The 14,501-nt window shown below is 38.9% G+C and overlaps 1 protein-coding gene across 9 annotated transcripts in view; it reads right to left on the bottom strand.

Annotated features, from left to right (window-relative positions):
• PPP1R9A (protein phosphatase 1 regulatory subunit 9A) overlaps positions 1-10,909 on the bottom strand; it is a 337,678-nt gene extending 326,769 nt beyond the window's left edge. For 7 of the 9 annotated variants that reach the window (XM_056118126.1, XM_056118129.1, XM_056118131.1 and 4 more), the window contains exons 1-2: positions 10,313-10,439; positions 6,912-8,519 (exon numbers count right to left, since the gene is read on the bottom strand). In XM_056118126.1, the coding sequence (XP_055974101.1) occupies positions 6,912-8,303 (1,392 nt within the window). In that variant the 5' untranslated portion in view covers positions 8,304-8,519; positions 10,313-10,439. Of the gene's footprint in view, positions 1-6,911; positions 8,520-9,823; positions 10,042-10,312; positions 10,440-10,798 lie in introns of those variants that run through there. The other 2 variants (XM_056118127.1, XM_056118128.1) reach the window with 2 other exon arrangements.
• Between the last annotated feature and the right edge of the window lie 3,592 nt (positions 10,910-14,501).

Genomic DNA, 14,501 nt, shown 5'->3' with positions numbered 1-14,501 from the left:
TTAACTTTGCAGAAAAAAACTCTTCTGTTATTTAAATTACCAGTTAATAATACTAAATGCTAATAAACCACATGCTGGCGTAAATAACATACAATTAAATAAATGTGTGTCTGAAACCATCGTAGAGATGGTTATAAAAATAAAATCAAGTATGGCACATAAAATCTATATTGAATTGTTAAAGAATGAGAAACTATTTTTCATTTTGGGGTAAGTAGGCCCTGTGGTGCTCAGGGCCTACTCCTGGTTCTGCACTCATAGATCGGATTTATCCAGGTTGGCTACTTGCAAGGCAAACACCCTACCGATATCCTCTCACTCCAACCCCAAGAACATTTTCAGTATGGTAGTTTGTCTATGAACAACTGCAACTAGTGTGAAAAAATAATGTTAGCAATCACATGGGAACAGCATTACGGAATGAAGCAGCCAGCCACCAGAAAAGAACAAGGATCACTTCAGACTGGAAAAGGCCAATGAGGCCATTTGTAGCCATGAAAAACACCCTGCACTGCATCAAACATACACATTTCATCAATAGCAACTCAATTACATGAATATAAGAGCAATGTTCCAAACAAGGGATTCAGCCAACCTCTGCCACTTACATAATTCTTCCTCAGTTTACAAACACCCTAATCACTTCCTGGGTTCTGCTATCTACTCAGCTTTTGTCATCTTTCACTCCATGAAACTACACATACGTTGATTTTTGTGGCTTCCACCTTTGAGTACATCATCTTTAGCCTATCTCATCATCCATACAATTATTTTGTCCTTAATCTCAAGATTAACCTTTTAATAATCACTGTTCTTATTTCTTAAATTTTATTAATACCAAACCATACTAATTGTGCTTTCTGCATTCCTTTTTAAAATAATGCCTATGGATCCACTTGTTAACTATCCAGATAAGACAGACAGAAAGAAGTTTAGTATTTGCTGGAGGATGAGGGAAGAAAGATATGTGAACCAACTGATAACAGGTGCAGGATTTATCTCTAGGGCAAAGGAAGTGTTCTAGCATTACATAACATTGATAGTTACAATCCACTGAAATATACATTTAAAAAACTTTTTTTTTAATTTAAGGCACTGTGGTTTACAAAATTTTTCATAAGAGAGTTTCAGACATAAGGTGTACCAACATCATCAAACCACCAAGTGTGACCTCTCCCACCAATGTCCCCAGGTTCTCTCCCAAACCCCATCCTCTGTCTCCATGGCAGGCTCAGAGTTTAATGCGATGCTTAGTTTGGTTTTGCCAAATTGCATCCTATACCTAATAGTATTTCTCTTAAAAATGTAATACAGATGACATTTAAATCGCATTACATCTGATGAGCATTAACTTGCCTAATAAGCAATGGTACAGTAGGGAGGGTGCTTGCTTTACATGCAGCCAATCCAGGTTCAATTCCCAGCATCACACATGTTTTCCCCGAGCATTGCCAGGAGTAATCCCTGAGTGCAGAGTCAGGAGTAAATCCCAAGCACTAGTGGGTACAGCCCAAAACAAACAAACAAAAAAATTAATGTCTTCCAGTGGCAGAATGTAAGCCTCTTATAAGAGATAACTCTCCAAGTACTTCCATCACTACACATTACAGAAGATTAAAATGTTAAAGTAAGGCCAGTGTAAATATTGGCCATCAGTTATCCAAATAAAACAAGGTAAGTAAGATGACAATTCTTATATACTGTAGAAATTTATTAATTTGGGTTCCCTAGAAAATGGGAAAAGGGAACTTGTGACTATCAAGAACTCCTAACTCTTACGCTTTTATAATTAAAAAATTAAAACCATAAGGAAACTAGGATGTGGCTTTTTAGTGACCCAAACTTTTTATGAATTTAGAGATCATAATGCACATTGGTACATGGAAATAGAGTGAGTCACTCCCTTTACAAGCTTACACCAGCCTCATTTTCAAAGAATATTATTCCACACAATGATCTGACCAATAGACCTAACTATAAATAATATTTGTCAAAGAAACTTTTCCCACATTTTGTGACTGATCCCTTTTTAAAAATTACTTCAAAATTCAGAAAACCTACTTCAAAATTATAGTACAATGAGTGACTTGTTGGCCAGGAACAATAGCACCAAATTGAGAACTTATCAGAAACATAAAAAATCTCTCAGTAGGCCTACTGTTCTGTGAATTTAAAATTCAAGACTTTTATAAAGTTAAAGAAAATTAAGAAATGGCTGAATCTCAAAGTAAGTGATAATCATGATTCAAAGTAATGAATATATTTCAATTAGGTGTGGCACTTGTAAGGCACTTATGAAGGCAAAATTAATAAGATGTGCTTTTTTTAAAAAAAAAACAGTTGTTAGTAATCGGTTAGACACTCCACAAGAAAAAAAAGAAAAAATAAGAAATTTACTTGTGAATAGAAACAAATAAAATCACAGGCCATAATCATACCATCTCAGGACTGACAGCTGTGTCTTCTCCATATTTGTCACCAACAAGGACAACCCACTATGGTCTGAATCCACAGGTGTTCTGCCCAACCAAATGCAAATAAAGCCCAGGCTCATCAACAGGCAAACTTGTAAAGTGACACTATATCTAAACATATTTGCCCTCTTCCCTACAGTAAATATATATTGTTGCCCCAGGACATCATTAACCTGCAAAAGTCTTGCTGAATTATTAATTCCAGCTCTCAAAACCACCCTGTAAGTGGGAAAGTTAACATAAAAGTGGAAGGGGCAAGATACTTGAAGGAAATGTATCCAGGGCTCAATGTGATCCTTACAATCTTGTTTGTATCTTAACTGTGTTAACTTTCCCCCATGGTTCTGGTCTTGCTCCTGGCTATCTGTCATAAGTTGACTTCATAAATTGCGATTGAAACATTCTAATTTGGCAGTTACACATGTCTATTTCATTAACTCTAACATAGCAAACCTAATAATATACTTCAAGGATACTGGCTGAATTAAGGTAATTCCACAAAATATAGCACAGCGGTAGGGCGTTTGCCTTGCACGCAGCCAACATGGCCGACCCGAGTTCAATTCCTCCGCCCCTCTCGGACAGCCCGGCAAGCTACCAAGAGTATTCGATATGCCAGACACAGTAACAACAAAGTCTCCAATGGAGACGTTACTGGGCCCGCTCGAGCAAATCGATGAACAACAGGACAGTGACAGTGACAGTGATATGATAATTCAGAAATATCCATTTAAATGTATATTTCTGAAGACTTCACAAAGAAAGAGATGTAGATCTTAGAAACATACTGCTAAGAAAGAGCCTTCATGTACTCACTGACAATAATTCAGAGTCCAAAAGAGAAAGAAAATGCTAAAAAGTTACTAATAATTAACTATCACAATATTAATGAAAGAGAAGCATTCCTGATTTTGGTGTTCCTCCTAGGAAGCTGAGGATATACTCATAAAAACATAGCAGCATACACCTCAATACTAACCTTGCAGTCTCCTTATTGGCAATCCAGAAAACCTTTTTCAGGATGACTATTTTTCAAAAACATCAATGCAAAGAATAAAAGACCACCAGAAACAGAGAAAGGATTATGATTCCCTTAATCTAAGATCTTAGATTATCCAAGTGCAAAGTTAAGCAGAATAGCCTAAGAAGCTTCTATAATGGGGTATATATGCCCATCTACCAGTAGTTGCTGACTTAATCAGCTCTACTCCTTTGGTATATTTATTACAATAAAATAGCTCCAGACACATACCAATATCTCAGTAAATGTTCTAAATTAGTAAAATAACATTAATAAATGTCACCTTTTCTATCCTTGATTTATTAAAATTCCATTAGTTCAACCCCTTTGTTTCTGAGGAATTCCTAAAAAGTAAGGCATAATTTCATATGTGAAATCAAAATAGTTTCAAACATTTTCTCACTCCATATCTCAAACTCAAACTTTCTATTTTGTTATTAAGTTCATTCTAACTTTTACTACCCCATGAAAAACATCAATCTATCAAATAAAAATTAACTGTGTACATGAAAGATAAAGGAGTGATATTAAATCCTGGTCAGCAATTCAATCCAGTCATTACCAAAAGCCATCAAAACTTATACACCAGGAATATACTACATAGGAAAGACCAGCAATTTGAACGCTTTTCTAGGTCCATATTTAAGACATGTTCAGAAAATAGTTACTGAGTGCACCTAGGGAATAATTAAAATAGAAACTGAGGGCAGAAACATGCACACACAAATATCAAAAACAAGTGTCTAAAAATAATGAGAATATTTACCCTAGTGAAGAATAAAATGAGAGTATCAAAAAAGAATGTAAAAGTTGTAAAGATCATTCTGTAAGGAAGATGTTCTTTGTTGCTTTTGAAAGATGAAGTGTGTTTAAACTTTGAAGTAAAAGATTCAGGTTAAAAAGTATAACTTTCTTTCCACAAATAAACATTTACAAAAGAAATAAGTAAATATACATAGGTAACAGCTGAATGATTATTCCTTTCCAAATGATAAAATACATTTACTCTATGCATGCAGTGCACTCAAGTACAGTTAAAGTATTCAGAAGACATCAGACATTTTGGCACAGGTATTTACAGTGCTGCATAGATTTTTAAATACCATGTGATATAAAGTGACTCAAAAGTTTACAGCCAAAAGGGATAACTTTATGGATGTTTGTGTCTCTGCAGCTAAGACTCAAAAAAGAAACATGATAGCCAGATATAAATACTGAGTTAAATTACTACAAACTTTTATGCAAAAAATTGGAGAGTAATCTATACACTATCATCACCACTCCCACCAGGAGAAAAGTGTCTTTCAAAATCTCCAAGTAAATCTAATTACTCATTAAACAATGGGAACAACAAAAAAGTAATTGTCTTAGTCACTGCAAAAAACTAAGAATGAGTCTTCTGTTTGCAAACTAAATCCACTCCAGCTAGTACTGTTAACTACCCAGTAAAATGGAATACATCATTTTTTGTTTTACAAATCTTATGTCTATGTTCTCAGTGAATGAGTTAAACTTAAGTATATATGATCTCTTTCATTCTTTGGTGTATAAAATACTTGATATTATATGAAAATTAAAAGGCAGAGAATTGTTATAAGCAACAGCAAGAAAAAAACACTTGAACTTCATAATATATACAAAAAGGTGGACTGCTCACATAAAAATTGACATACTTCAATAATAAATCCTTGAAAGCCCATTATATTATACACAGTTATATTTTATGTGACATAAGACCCTTGCAGAAGGGAAGTACCCATTTGGTTGAGTGGGAAGTGCTCTAGCTGATAAATTTCATAATATACAATCCCCCATATTAAGGAGACTGTCACTGGATTTAAACAAATTCCTTGGAGACTTTGTTGCTATTATTCCTGCCTTGTTCAATGTGAAGCAAATTAATCTTACTCTGCTCTTCCTAAGGGGTAGAAGGATGACGTTTAAAGGGGAATATATCCAAAGGGAACAGGATTATGAAATTTCAGATAATGCTGAAGTAAGGGTGCCTAGAACACAGGATAGGAGAGAAATAACAAAGGGAAGTAGTAAAGCAAAGAAACTTAGCTAACTTAGAAATTCGATTCTCATCTCCAGGTTACTTTAAACATAGTTTAACCTAGCACAACCTGATCCAGAAAGTCCCTAAACTAATGAAATGAAAAATTTTCCTGCTAACACCTGTAAATAATTTGATAGATTATTATTTCCATTTCGAAACAGTAAAGCACAGTCATATTTCTCTTTTCAATGTAAATATGTCTTACAGCCTTACATGGAAGTTTCACAAGCCGGAAATAACAATGAATAGTGATTTTTAGATACTGATAAGAAAAAGATACTATAGCAAATTCCAAATATATCATACTTACACTGCGAGTGCTAGAATCCCATAGAAGGTGGTTTCAAACTACACATTCCACCATCATAAACCCTCCAGTTTCCCCCTGGAATGCATGCCAGAATCTTGACGAAACTGGATGGACTAGTACATTTTCAAAAAGCACTCCAGGAGATTCTGATATTCGACCAACCACCTCCCTGCCCCAATTGCCATTATCAGCTAATAATGTTTCGCCACCCTCTGCTGAATAACATGCATTCTATGTTATTCTTCTACACTAAGTAACATGTACTCTATGTTATTCTTCTACAATAAATATAAATAAGTGATCATTAGAATAGTGAATCTGAATCCAACTGTCATTTATCCAGCTTTTAAGAGGTAAAAATAAAATCATAAATGGCAAATCAACTTTACGTCCTTTCACAAAAATTCATCTGAAAGATACATAAAACATTATGAATTCAAAGTTATTTATAGCCATAGCTTTCTAACTAGAATATTTAAGCCATATCATATATTCATTTGAATCAAACTTTTAGTAATAAGTAGCAGAACAATAACAAAAAAATTCTAGCATTACTCACAATCCACTTAAGACTTAAAGAATAACTCATTTTTAAAGTAAATAAAGACTATCACTTTCCAAGTTCCCATAACTAACTCATTGTACATTATACCTTATCCTCTGTGCTTAGATTCAGAACATTTTAGTTTTTATGGGAATTTTAGATGAAACTAGTAAAGTAGCATTTTTATTTCCAACCAACACACCTTGTTTTCAGTTATCAGATTATTCATGCTCCAATCCAATGGAATGTATCTGACACACACAATTTCACAACTTCTTCAACTTTCATATTGTTTAATATTGGCTTATGTAGCTATAAAACATATATAAAAACCTGATCAAACTCCTGTTTTAATTACCTGAGAACATGCATATAACAAGAATCTTGGAATTTCTCATAGCTACCCAGGTATCAAATCTATTCTGCATATAGTTAGGCCCAATACTGAAAAAAAAAAACACTTAGAAAAAAACTTTGAAAACAAACTGAGAAAAGATACTTACCTTAATTGGTGCACAACTAAATTTTATTTTTCTGTTTTCTGGGATGTCATCTTCTTCTGGCAATCCGACAATTTCTGAATATTCCATATCAGGTTGATAGTAATTGTTCTCATCACTATCCTCCTGCTCATCCTGTTCAGTACCTGTCTCTCCCCAGTCTGAATTATACCTAGATCTTACTCTATACACATTATAGTCACTGTGCATGTAAACATGGGAGCTCTCAAAATTATTTGAATCTTCAGGTACTTCTTTCCCAAAACTGGATCCAGATATATCAGCAGAGGTAAAATTACCACCTGCAAGCTCTTTCTTTGGTTGTACTCCTGTCTCACTCCCAACCAAATTAGCTTCAGCATCTTCTAATGGTTCATTTTGTGGTGAAGGAATTTTAAACTCCGGCATTGCCTTATTTTCAGCACAAGATTCTTCAAAAATGCCTTTGTCGATGCTGTCCGGAGTCTCTTGATTAGATGTAGAGTCCTCAGCTTCCTTGTTCAGCTGTGTCTCTTCACCAGGCATCGAATCTAGAGAGGTACTTTTTGAAGCTACTTCCGGTACTGGAGTTGCGTTACTCTTCTGAACATCCTCTGTATCATCACCGCATTTGCTTGTTGGAGACCAAGAGTTGGAATCCTTAAGGTGACCAAAGGTGTCAAGATTTGTCACAGTAACAGATGGTAAATTTAGTGGATAATGCCCAGTCACTGAGTATTCATTTTCAGACTTCTCAGGAGCAATGGCACTGGGGGATTCGGTATTCTCAAATACTGCACTCAGTTGACTCACTGTAGGGGAGACAGCCTCTGTCCTAGAGCTAAGACTGTCCAGGGAATCAGTACTGCCTCTGTTGGACTTGGTACCACCCCACTCATCCTGAGGCTCACCCCCTCCAGCTTTCTCTGTCTTTGGGGAATAGCGGTTGTTTCGTCCTGACTCATGCACACTCCTCTCAAACATCTTCCGAGTTTCCGTGAATTTAGAGTATGAGGGACCATCACACATTGTGTCAAATCTACTAATTCGTTCTGAAACAGAGGACTCCAATTTAACAACTGAGCCATCTGTTTTCTCAAGAAATTCTTTGGGTTTCATTCTTCTCTGAGGGGATGAAGGTCTACCTTTCCCCCTTGTTTTGGCAATGACTGCAGCATTCTCAGTGGGTTCCATACCCATCTGCATAAACAGATTTTTAATTCTGTTGACATTGGAGCCATATTTCCTCCCCCTGCTCTGCTGGGAGCCCTCACCTTCTTTTGATTTTTGTTCTCCATCTGACTTGGGTTTGTCAAAGGTACTTTTCAGTGCCTGGAACTCAGTTCTATATGCATTCCTGTGAGGAGAGGCACTTCTGAGAGTGGTTCTTTCACCTGAAGGCTCTGCTTTCAACATTTTTACTTCAGGAGTAAAAGCCAATGTTCATAATGATCAGAGGAAAAAATAAACAAAAATAAAACACTTCTCTTCTCTAATCACCAGTATTTGGGCAAGAAAAAGTACCTCTCAAATGGCATACTGTGTCAGTGATCCGACCAACAGGTGTATTAGGAAATTATTCAGTCAAGAATTACACAAAGTGGCTTTTTCAAAGCAAGACTAGAGGTTCATCTGGAATAAAAAAGAATGAATTTCTAAATTCATTTACTTATTTGACTTTATGTTCAGCCAATCAATACACAACTTATTTACAAAGTGTCACAATGGTACATGTCAAAAAGAAGAAACCACTTATAAAACGGGAAGTTAAAAGCCAAGTTTCAATTTATAATTCTGATTGGTTCTTGGCTAACAAAAATGCTTCGAACACAATGAGATGTCTACCAAAATTATACATACACACATGCAAGTTATCTATAAACTTAAAAAACAATACTTTAGCCCAGTTTTTTCTTTTACGAATGACTTTAAAAGAAACTAATAGTTCATCTTAAATCATCATGCTGTTCAGAAAACGAACTCTTTATCTGGGATTCTCTACACCAGGTAGAACTCATTCTTCCAGTAAATGTATTACTGAAAGTTTTTTTATTCAATATTTATAAACTCAAAAACATGCCTAACAGGCTTATTTCACTTTTTTCTGGTCTAAAACTCACATTGATAACATCTCCAAAGTTAACATTTGTGTAATTTCAGACCAAAACTGATAAAAGAAAGTTCTGAAATACCATGAAGTTTCACTCTTAAGTCCAGGTATTTGGAAGTTTCCGAAGAACATTTCCTATTAATTACAGGGTAGGATGTAGAATATCATGGGCATAAACGCATGGGAATGTGAAGATCAGAGAACAAACAGACCATGAAGCTGCCTTTCACAGCCCTGACTTGTTCATTCCTACTTGCCACTAACTTATTACAAAGCCCAAATCCAACGCAATGCATGCCTTCTAGTCTCCCATAGCCCACAGCAGGATTTTATATTAAGATGCCAGCAATCAAATACTTCAAGAGTTGCTGAAGATCAATCAATGTCGTCCTAAAGATTTGGCATTTTGCTTTTGTTATGTTGTTTTGAATATTAGGCCAAGTCCTCTCTCCCTCAACCTACAATCGGCTGAGAAAGCACATAGTTTCACTTAAAATCGGCTCCAAACTCGGCTCCTGGCCCAGCATGCATGCATGGCTCATGCAGACAAACAAGAAAGGCTTTAGAGTGTGGTGCCTGGTTGGGGGGCTTGGGGGTGGTTGGTTTGGGGGGGTTGGGTTTTTGTTTTTCGGTAAAGCATTGACAATCTCCTTCTACCCTGACATTTTTTAAGCCTTCCACAAACACCCCTCCCCCCCGGTACACACACACCCTACTCCCTCCCCCGCCAATTCCAACCCGAGGGGGGGCGCGGGGGCGGAGGCGGTGGGGCCGCCGGGGGATTCAAAACCTGCCCTCACAAAAGACAAACATAAATAACACCAACTTGAGAGGCAGCCGAGTCCCCAGCCTGCTTCGGGACGCCATCCCTCGGCCCCGGGGCAGGGCCGGGAGAGCAGGTGACGCCAAGCGCTATGGTAGGAGGTCGCAGTCTAGCTTTGTGCCCGGGAGCACCTGAAGTCCTAACACATTGGCTGCGGCTCCCGGCGGCTGCCAGGCGGATCCCAGAGTGGCACGGGAAGAGCCCAGCTCCCCGGCCACATTGCAACAAGAAAAGAAAGAGGAAGGAAAAAAAAATTAAAAAAAAAAAAAAAGACTGGGTCATGAGAATCAATCCCTTTGTTTTTCCTCGCAACGTGCCGAGAGACAATAGATGCCACTGATCAAGCCTCCTGTCCGCCACCTCTCGCTCCCCCACCCCGGCCCACCCCCACCCCCCGCCTGCAACTCCCAGCCTTTGTACATCCCGATCTCCGTCCTCCTCCTCTCCTCCACCCTCCCCAACTCCTCGCCCCGCGCACAGCCTCCCCCTTACCCGAGCGGGAGCCGCCGCCGCCGCCGCCGGGGAGCGTCGGGCCGCCGCGGCTCCCACCCCCTCCTCGGAAGCGCCCCCCGCCCCACGGTGGCCGCGGCTGCTCGCCGGCCCGCTCGCCGCCCCGCCGCCCGCTCCTCACGGCGCAGCGCGCAGGGCGGCTGCGGCGGCCGCTTCCACGCGCGCCGCGGCCCCCACGCGCGCCCTGCCCGCCGCCGCCGCCGGAGGCCCCGGGACGCGCGCGGCGCTCGCTGCCCGGCGCCGGGGCCGGGCCCACAGCCGATCGCCCACTCGGGGCGGCCGGCCTGGGCCGTGGGGTGGCGGGGCGGGGGCGTCCCGGTCGGGGCAGGCCGGGAGGGGGCGAGATGGGGGGCGGGGGGCTTCGCCCACGTGCGGTCCCCCGCGCCCGGACCAACGGGCCGGAAGCGCGGGTGTCAAGGGCGGGAGGCCGCGGGGGCTGAGCAAGGCCGGGGGTAACAGGTGCCTCACCTCGGCGATGGGCTTAACTCTAGGGCCGCAGAGAGAGGGAGCCCCGGCAGCCAAATCCCAGGAGAGGGAGCGAGAGAGGGAGCCTCTGGCGGCCAACCGAGGGCGAGAAGCACCGGCCCGCGGCGGGGCCGCCCCACCCCCTAGGCCGTGGGCGAGGGGCCTCTGGAGCCCGGGGCTAGGCCGGACCTTCGGGGGCAGGTCGGTCTTCGTGCCCGGTTCCACGGGTGTCCACTGTTTGGAAGCCCACGAGGTCTGCGGTGAACTCCGTGACCTCAGAGCACATCCAGCACTCGAGGATTCTCTCCTGCCCTGCAAGGCCACCTCGGCCTACGTGCGTGGTGGTCACTGTATGGGCCACTGTGGCCCAACTAACGCCCACCTTAGCGTAAGGACCTCAAAGGACAGGGATGAGAAAGGTCTTCAGACTTGGCTGCAGGAAAGTTGTTCCAACCTTCCGCGCCTCCCCCCCCCCCCACCCTTTTTTATATGCCTTGTTCCCCAAGAACATACTCTTCACCAATACTAATAGCCAACACTAACAACCCTTTTCATATGTGCCTAGAACCTCCTAACAACCCTTTTTCTATGTGCCTGGTACCCCCCTCCTCTCCAACACTAACAACCCTTTTTATATGTGCCTAGTACTCCCTTCACCCACACTAACAACCGTTTGTGATGTGCCTTACCCCCGCTTCACCAACACTAACAACCCTTTTTAATATGTGTCTAGTACCTCCTCTTCACCAACACTAACAACACTTTTATATGTGCCTAGTACCCCCTAGTAAGCCCTCTTCACCAACAACCAACCCCCAATCCCTGGTCAAGTACTGAAAGTGCCCCTGCTTTTTTACAAAACATAAAGCTAATCATGAGACAGACCTCAGTACTCTTTTTAAAGGATCTTTCTTTCCCCAAAATGGTTAAAAACATGTCTATCATGGAAATACTTGATGACGATGTGTCAATACTGTTCTTTGACTCATTAGGAAAGGAAATGGAAAGATATTGCAACCAATATAAAGGAAAACATGAACAATAGTTAATCAAAAAGATCAATATTTTATAAGGCACAAAGATATGTTTTGAATTATCTGTTCTACAAGACAGTTGTAATCAACTATATTTCAAGCAACAATAAAAAATAATTCCTTTTGATAAGAGCCTCATCAAATGACTTACAAATTAGTAAAATAGTCTTGTAAAAAATAAAGAAGCAGAGAAGTATTCGAACTACAAAGCTCCCTGACCTAGGTAACATCCAACATTCCACTGAAAGAATTTCCAGTAATCTTTTCTTCATTTCCATTCTAAAGCGTTACACAGATTTGCCCAAAACTACTACTATCTTCATTTTACAGATGGTAACACTGAGAACCAGACTTTGGAATTTACCCTCGGCTTTTTCAGCTAGTAAATAATTTTTGGCGGGGTATGAATTTCAGTAAATCAATATAAAGAATCTATACTCTGGTAGCAAAATATTGTTACAAAAAGGCTACTCACTTCTAGCCATCCTTTAGTTTCAGTAGCGGATTTTTTTTCTTCAGCCTCACCAAATTCTGGATATGTTCCCAAGAAATTGCCATTTTTTGTCTATGAAGAAATGGATTTTACTTTCATAAGCATAAACAGATGTAACAAGCTATGTGTGGGGGCTGTAGATCCAGTCTCTACTTTTGGAAAGTACATGTGCTGTCTGGGATAATTTAGTGGAAATGTTCCTGTCATTTATTTGCATTATAGAAGCCATGATTTTTATGAGAATAACCTAAATAAATGCCTGAACCTAATCATTGATTTCTGTCTGTAAAAGTGTAGGAAGAATTGGCATTAAATCAGTCTTACACCTCTTTGCAAAAAAAAAAAAATGATTCATGCAGAGAAGCAGCCTAAAAAGCTTAATTTTGGTTTTATTAACTTAAAATTTGAAATTTTTAATAACATGCTGAATTACTGGCAGAGATTTGGCAACAGAATACTGATAATTTAAGATTTCTGGATCTCCCAAAAACCTACCTTCCAGTTGTAACAACTATATGAATGTTTAAAGGATCAATAAGACTAGCACCAATACAATATCTGTGACTATTTTATATTGATGAAATGCAATGAAAATTCAATGTCACTAGCAAGATTTGAAGAGCTGAGTAAGCTATGGCTAGTGGCCACTATACAGGATAGAGTAAGAACACACATTACAGTGTAAGAAAGACAAAAATGACTATTTTTTATTAGGATTAAAACTTAACTCATTAATTTATTAGAAATAATACATTAATTTCAAAATTAATAGTCTAAAACAGACCATTATTGTTTTAGGGTTGCTGTGAAAGTTTAATATTCATACATATGATTTCTCACATTTACACGAGTCAACTAGTGTGGTCTATTATTCTTCTTTGTTATTTTTTATTTATTTTCTGTTCTAAGAATGTAAGAATATTCTTAAATTCATAATCAGTATCATGATTATTAAATAAATAGATCATAAATCAATATATAAGATGTATTTTATATTGTTTTAGGTTTTTTTCCTCAGTTATTAAACTTTTCAAAATGGACATTCTGAGTATTAAAGAAAAAAATCAAGCCTGAATCAAAATTTAAGATTTGTGAGAACTAAACTCAATCTAAGAACTTCACATTTCTTCTTTTTCTTTTTTGGTTTTTGGGCTATACCTGGTAGTGATCAGGGCTTTCTCCTAACTCTGCACTCAGAAATCACTTCTGGGAGCTAAGGGATCATATGGTGAGCCAAGGATTGAACCCAGGTCAGCTGCATGCAAGGAAAACACCCTGCCTACTGTTTTATCTCTCCAGTCCCCAGTTCACTTTCTAACTTATATCAGAAAGATTGATTGGTATTAACATCATGTTTACGAAGACGAGAAAAAAACTAAAAAATCTCTGCTTTAAAGATGCAGCATTCAAAGTAATGGAAGAGCAAGTAATTCCTATAGGTAATTTTAAAAATAACATCAGTAAAAACATATTTAACTTATATTGTTTATTTAAAAATACTAAGAAAAATGTTGATATTGATGAAGCAACCTATGTACCAAATATTTAGTTAATAATTGCATATTTCCTATTTGTAAAGATGAAAATATATTGTTATCTTCAAAATTGTATGTTGGTACTCAAGTATTTTATGGTCTAACTTTAAAAAGAAATTCTCTATTTAAAGGAAATAGTTTAAATTTGTATCTGTTAGTCTTAGGATATTATTTAATATATACACCATTGTAGATTAACGATAATTCTCTAAAAATAGTGATAGAGTTCTCCAGTTTACATTCAAAATATAATACAGGGAGATCTATGATCAATCAGTTTGATTTTGTGATGTTGACTATAAAACTAGCTTAATATATTTTATAATCATATTTATAATCATGGGCTGGAGCGATAGCACAGCGGTAGGGCGTTTGCCTTGCACACAGCCAACATGGCCGACCCGAGTTCGATTCCTCCACCCCTCTCGGAGAGCCCGGCAAGCTCCCCATGACGTATTCGATATGCCAAACACAGTAACAACAAAGTCTCCAATGGAGACGTTACTGGGCCCGCTCGAGCAAATCAATGAACAACGGGAGGGCCTTTACCTTTACCTTATTTATAATCATATTTATAAATAACTGTTATTTATATTCAAATAGCTTTGTAATAGTTCCACAGACTTTATATCTAAGTTTCTGGC

The sequence above is a fragment of the Sorex fumeus genome, unplaced genomic scaffold, assembly GCF_029834395.1.
Source record: "Sorex fumeus unplaced genomic scaffold, SorFum_2.1 ptg000037l, whole genome shotgun sequence".
Taxonomy (NCBI): Eukaryota; Metazoa; Chordata; class Mammalia; order Eulipotyphla; family Soricidae; genus Sorex; species Sorex fumeus.
The sequence above is the reverse complement of the archived record's forward strand: the minus strand, read 5'-3'. Positions and strand labels throughout refer to the sequence as shown.